This window comes from Saccostrea cucullata, unplaced genomic scaffold (genome assembly GCF_032062105.1).
Source record: "Saccostrea cucullata isolate Sc308-1 unplaced genomic scaffold, CSIRO_AGI_Scuc_v1 ctg4868, whole genome shotgun sequence".
In the NCBI taxonomy this organism is placed as follows: Eukaryota; Metazoa; Mollusca; class Bivalvia; order Ostreida; family Ostreidae; genus Saccostrea; species Saccostrea cuccullata.
This window is the reverse complement of record NW_026936993.1, coordinates 54,974-60,973: the sequence shown is the minus strand read 5'-3', so window position 1 is coordinate 60,973 and position 6,000 is coordinate 54,974. Positions and strand designations below refer to the sequence as shown.

General features: G+C 33.7%; 1 protein-coding gene across 3 annotated transcripts in view; it reads left to right on the top strand.

The window, feature by feature from the left end:
• Positions 1–491: 491 nt before the first annotated feature.
• The window catches only part of LOC134247029 (uncharacterized), a 44,974-nt gene continuing 39,465 nt past the window's right edge, over positions 492–6,000 (top strand). For all 3 annotated transcript variants that reach the window (XM_062729375.1, XM_062729374.1, XM_062729376.1), the window contains exons 1-8: positions 492–1,397; positions 1,951–2,082; positions 2,381–2,512; positions 3,047–3,196; positions 3,297–3,371; positions 3,995–4,099; positions 5,505–5,609; positions 5,862–5,942. In XM_062729375.1, coding sequence (XP_062585359.1) covers positions 566–1,397; positions 1,951–2,082; positions 2,381–2,512; positions 3,047–3,196; positions 3,297–3,371; positions 3,995–4,099; positions 5,505–5,609; positions 5,862–5,942 — 1,612 coding nt within the window. In that variant the 5' untranslated portion in view covers positions 492–565. The remainder of the gene's footprint in view (positions 1,398–1,950; positions 2,083–2,380; positions 2,513–3,046; positions 3,197–3,296; positions 3,372–3,994; positions 4,100–5,504; positions 5,610–5,861; positions 5,943–6,000) is intronic.

Here is a 6,000-nt window from a genome sequence, read left to right as displayed (position 1 = left end):
CAGGCGTTTAAATGTGAATACACTGTATAAAAATTTATTTTGATAGTCATAGTCTAAAAAACGTTCAATCGAGGACAGCTGTGCATATTTTTATGTACTTATTAAAATTGCGATAGTGTGAAATCTTTTAAAGATATACTATGGCATTTGAGAAAACCTTTCGTAAGTAAATTTCTGACTGACATTCTTCATACTAATTGATCTGCAATGATTAGTATATACAGATTAAATTGTTGAAAGATTTAACTGTTATTTCCCAATCTTTACGATGAGCAAATTAAACGACGAGTGTAACACTCGGAAAGGGATGCTCTCTCCTCCATTTCACCTAATCCCGCCAACGAATTTTCGGAATCCATTGTTGTTCTCCTTCTGATCTGCATTGTTTTTGATTGTGAAAAATGGTATTTTTTCCACATGCATGTATGTCATTAAAATATATAATTGAAACGTCTTGTTATTAAGTGATTTTTTTTTTCATATTTAGGAGATATCCAAACAAAATGTGATCATTTTTAAAAAAGGGAAGAGAAAAGGTTGAGAAGGAAATATTGCTTGCTGAGAAATGTCAGGAATAGTTACATGTAAACAAAAGTCTGTCATTGCGCAGGGTCTAGAAAATTGTCGACACATTTCCCATGTCACTTCAGACCTGTTCTGGATCAGTGATAGAGAAAATCTTATTTTGATGAACACTGCAGGTGATGATCTTTTTCATCTGGCAGATGCAGTCAACGGACATCAAGTACACAGCCTGAACAGTGATGGAGATTTAATCTATATAGACGATAAGAATAATATTAACAAATATTCTATGAAGAATATATCAAAGGGTTTATTAGTAAAATGTACAAAACCATGGAATCCACGGTGTGTCTTTAGCTCCCACTATAATGGAGACCTTCTTGTTGGGATGTTTGAGTCTGATTCGGGTACAGCCAAGGTAAACAGGTTTAACCTAAAGGGAGAAATTATTCATAACATTGAATTTGACAACAACGGCAAAAAATTGTACAGTTACATTAGATTTATCACAGAAAACCACAATGGAGATGTTATTGTGTCAGACTTTTACATGTCCGCCGTAGTGGTGACAGATCGTAATGGAAGACATCGTTTCTCCTATAAAGGATATCCACCAGGAACAGGATCGTTTCGACCAGGTGGAATCTGTACTGACTCGCTGTCTCGCATCCTTGTGTGTGATCCAGTGAACCACACTGTACATGATATTGACAAAGATGGGAACTTTCTCTCGATGATACTGACACTACAGCAAGGGATATACAAACCACTAGGTCTGAGTTTGGATGAGGAAAAAAGTCTTATCAGGGTTGGTTCAGAGGACAACAACACAGTGGACATATTCAAATGGTTTTGCAAGGAATTTAAGTTGGGTAATTAATGATATTTATGTGTTTCTATTTAGATATCAATAAGAAATATTTTGCTAGATTCCGTTAAAGAACTTAAAACAATAATTATTGGAACACTATGTTAACGCTTAAAACTTTAAGTGCATTTTGGTTGTATAAATGATAAAATTATGGATAGTGTTTACTTACCTCTGATTCTACTTTATGTACAATAACATAACAAACTTATTCTGTTAAATTCTGCGTAAATGTTCTGCTTAGGTCTTGTTAAACATCAGATCTTTCAAATACATTATAAATGAGAATTATTATCGACACAGATACTTTGTTTTTTTTAATTACTTAGGCATGTTTTATTTCTATTTTCTTGTTATCATTTTACATAAGTTTTGACAATCGATTCCTCTGTCTATTTACTTCATGTCAACCATTAACTTAGGTATATCAAGGATGAATGGTTTGATAAAAAAATTAGCTGAATTTGGTACTTTTTTACCAATAGACTAATGGGGACATACATATTGGATAGCAATGAATAAATATCAATAAAAAGTTATAGTTTACAATTGATTAGAGAGATGTAAGAATCATACAACAAAAGAAGCAGAAACGTTTTGTGTGGATTGTGAAGTTGCAATGTGTGAGAATTGCACCAGGCGGGAAGAACACAGCGGGCATTGTATTAAAGACATTCACAAGATTCAAGGTATCCCAAAATACTAACCGGAGGTTAACTATATATTATCAATGATTATGAACATTATCCATATTTTACACAAAGATTTGCTATCGGTGTCAAAAATATTTTTTTAAACATTTTGTCTGCTTAGCACGTCATTCTTGAGGGATATAATTCTTCAATTTATGTGTAATTTATTCCTAATATTAAGCAAATATGACAAGGCGTGGTAATAAATCACATAAAATGAGTTTATTAGATAAGTAAGGACTGAGGTTGATATTAAGATGTACCAGGTACTACACACGCCCAATTCATTTAATAGTGTATCCTCTACTAAAGATAAAGTGTAAGAAGCATCCAACAAACAAACCTACGAAGTTTTGTGTAGACTGTGACGTTCCAGTGTGTTTGGATTGCATAATCTCTAAAGAGCACATTTTTCACTTCGTGAAAGGTAATTCAAACTATAAAATACTTCCTTTGTTTGATATTACTTGAATTTACAGAAGCATCATTCTGTAATAAAAAATAAACATTTTAATGTTTAAATTTATTTCTGTTTGAATATTCATTTAAAGAAGGATTTAAAATTTTAATTATTGTACTTATTATGCGAACGTCTTTATACATTTCATTGATGAAACAGCCACTGATCAAGAAATATGAACAAGCGACATGCCTAATGTAGTATATGCAGCGATTTTCCTACGAAATAAAGGAGAAAAAATTCAGTGGATGTAAATTTAAATACGCAAATTTTTAAAGATATAAAAGAAAATCACGTTTTTTTTTTATAAACAATAACTTTGCAATGAACCACTTTTAAAAAATTGTACCATGCATTTAGGTATCAATCTGTTTCAGTTACGATATCTACATTTACCCTTTGATTGAAAATTGTCTTATGTCAAATGACAACTATGATATTTTACACATTTTTTGTAAGTTTATAAGCAAATCCTTATAATAATATCATTCTATTTCATAGGATTCCCACTGCGGAATGCAAAATGTGAATATCATAAACCATTAATAATAACGAAATTTTGCATCGACTGTGACGAACCCTTGTGCGACGAATGCAGCAACTCTAATAGGCATACCTTTCATTCCATGATAGATGTGTTACAGAAAACAGGTTTGAAAATTAATGCGAAAGTACTTTAATATTGTTTTTTCTATATTTTGAAAATATATCTGAGCTGAAGACTTCATGACCTTATACATTTTTTTTACAGGAGGTGTCTTTAGAAAGGGGCCTGGAAACGATTCCTCCAATGAGCACGTTGATAGAAATATTATTCAAATGATGAGTATGTACAATACTTAAATGTACAATATACCTTCATAGGGGAAAATGTTTATGCAATGCCACGACAGTTGTCCAGTAGGACAGATGGGTATTTTTGCTATGGATTCATCATAATATTTTCCATTGAGAAACTCAAGATCATACCCAAAATAATACTAGGTCTGTTTAATAATAGCATGATATGGAGATAACGAACAGTATTCAATCTCAATGTCCATTAAACAATATACAAAATAAGACACGGACCTCCGAAATATCAGAGGTTGGTTCAGGTTAAATGGAGGAGTGAGCATCCCTTGCCGACCGGTCACACCCGCTGTGTGCTCATTGTCATGAACAGGAAAGAACGGGGAAAATCCGTCGTCAATTCAGTGTATAAATAATGGACTAACAATTGGTATGAAAAACGTTAGTCAGCATTTGACTCAATGATAAATTGTATTTGCTGACAAGGTCATTGTATCGACCATAGAATTTACGAAACGACGACCCCAAACGACACTGCAGACACCCCTGTATCACTAACTCGCTATGTAAGATTATTTTGTGACTGGTTGTAAACGCTTCTGTTAGACAAGGAAATAATGCTAAATACACTTTAACTGTAAAGGCTTTCTTTTTCAGGAGCTGACGAAGAACAGTATTTTAGACTTAATTCATTTGCGAATATAATGCACAAATTTACAAAAGGGACAGACGAACAGGAATCTATAAGTACAGAAACTAGAGGTATGTTTTCGATAAAAATCTTTTGAACACTATAATCCAACTTTTCAGAAAAGGGGTCGCCCGCCTAGCAGTGGTTGAGCCTTTCCTCCAGAGCAGCGAAGTATAGAGTCAATTCCTACGTCGTGGGTTCGAATCCCACTGTGAGACACGGATACCGGTCCTTTGGATGATACCGTATAAACCAAGGTCCCGTGTCGCAGCAAGTGTTGGCAAGCTCATCACGATATAATGTATTGACAAAAAGTGGAAATTATCATTGATAATTGGCAGTACGTAGTCGATATATCGCAATGTCTTACAGCAAAAATATGGCTGAAATATTGGCTTGACATAAAACAGTAAAAAATCAATCAAGAAATTTAATTGTCGAGTTGAAGGCCACAGGAAGTGTTTTCTTCTTTTTGCGAATTAGATTTTGCTTAAATTCTGATTGATATAAATGCAAAAATAAGCCTGGTAATACATGTAACAAATCGCAATTATTACCCATAGTGATTCCAATAGATTGTTGCAAGACCTGGTCTGTGAAAACCACCTAGATATTGTCAAGCAGAATCCCGAGACTCTTTTTTTTGTCAAAAAGCCTTTATTTTGTGGTAGGAAATGGTTGTGTATACAGTTTAAAAATCGTAAGTTCTTAGCTGCTGATTTTAGTACAATTTTGAGATTTCAAATTGTCCAAACCTTCTTTGGAATTTTTAGTATCCACATATGTAGGACTTTGCCACATCATATGGAACGTGGTGAATATCATGGAAGGATATGGAGATAACGAATAGCATGCAATCAAAGTCAATAACACAAAACAAAATAGGACCAGAAAAAATACGGACCTCTGAAATATCAGAGGTGGGATCAGGTGCCATGGGGAGTGGGCTTTCCCTGTCGACCGGTCACACCCGCCGTGTGTTTCTGACATGAACGGGAAATAACGGAAAAAATCCATCGTCAGTTTTAGGGAGTTCACTGCTCACAGTACCTTTACTTTCCATCAATTTTTTCGAAAAATCAAAAAAAATTCCAATAAACAACTATTTAAGCTTTTCCAAGTCATGTCAATAGATAATGTGTGGGACCGATATTTTTAAATTCAGGGTCGCATTGCAGCAGATATATATGTTAAACCATTCGGATTTGGTCGGTTTATTCGTGACTGGTAAAATAAGAACCTATGTTAACTTGCTCAATTAATAGTTTTTTGAAAGGCTGATTTTAATGAATCAATATTCAATTCCATAAGTCATTGAACATCTTTGACAGACAAATTACTTTTTGAAATTAATCACATTTATTGTACAATTGTTTATGGTCAGTATATCACATTTGTCATTCAAGGCGTTCTGATTAACTTCTACTTCTGACTTTACCATTTTCTAATCAAAATGGTAATTTTTTTATTGTTCAGGGGCTGCTTTGGGAGTGGAATCTAGAAGCCGTTCTTATTTTCCTTTCGCACGACGTCAACCGACACAAACTTCAAGAGAGAATTCAACAATGACGAAGAGCAGCAGTATGTACAATTCTTCAATAAACTATATGCTTATTCAATTTAATAAAGAATTACCATTTTTATACAGCCTTGACTTCGATTCCTGTCTAGCAGGATTGATGCATAATTGTGCATCGGTTCGTCAAAATATTTTCCATTCAAAAGAAAAAGATAATTCTTGGAACTGTATCATGTCAGTTTAGTTTATTGCATGTTTCCATTGAACTATTTAAGTACTATATTTACTGTTACAGTAAAGTTTTCTTTTTACAGGAGATGATCATGAAGAGGATCGCAGACGCTATATATTCGATACACTTGCATTAAAATTTAACGAAATGAGAAAAGACGCAAGTGAGTTAAGGCTTCGTATGAAGGTTCCTAAGCAAAATATCTCAATAACTAAGCACAA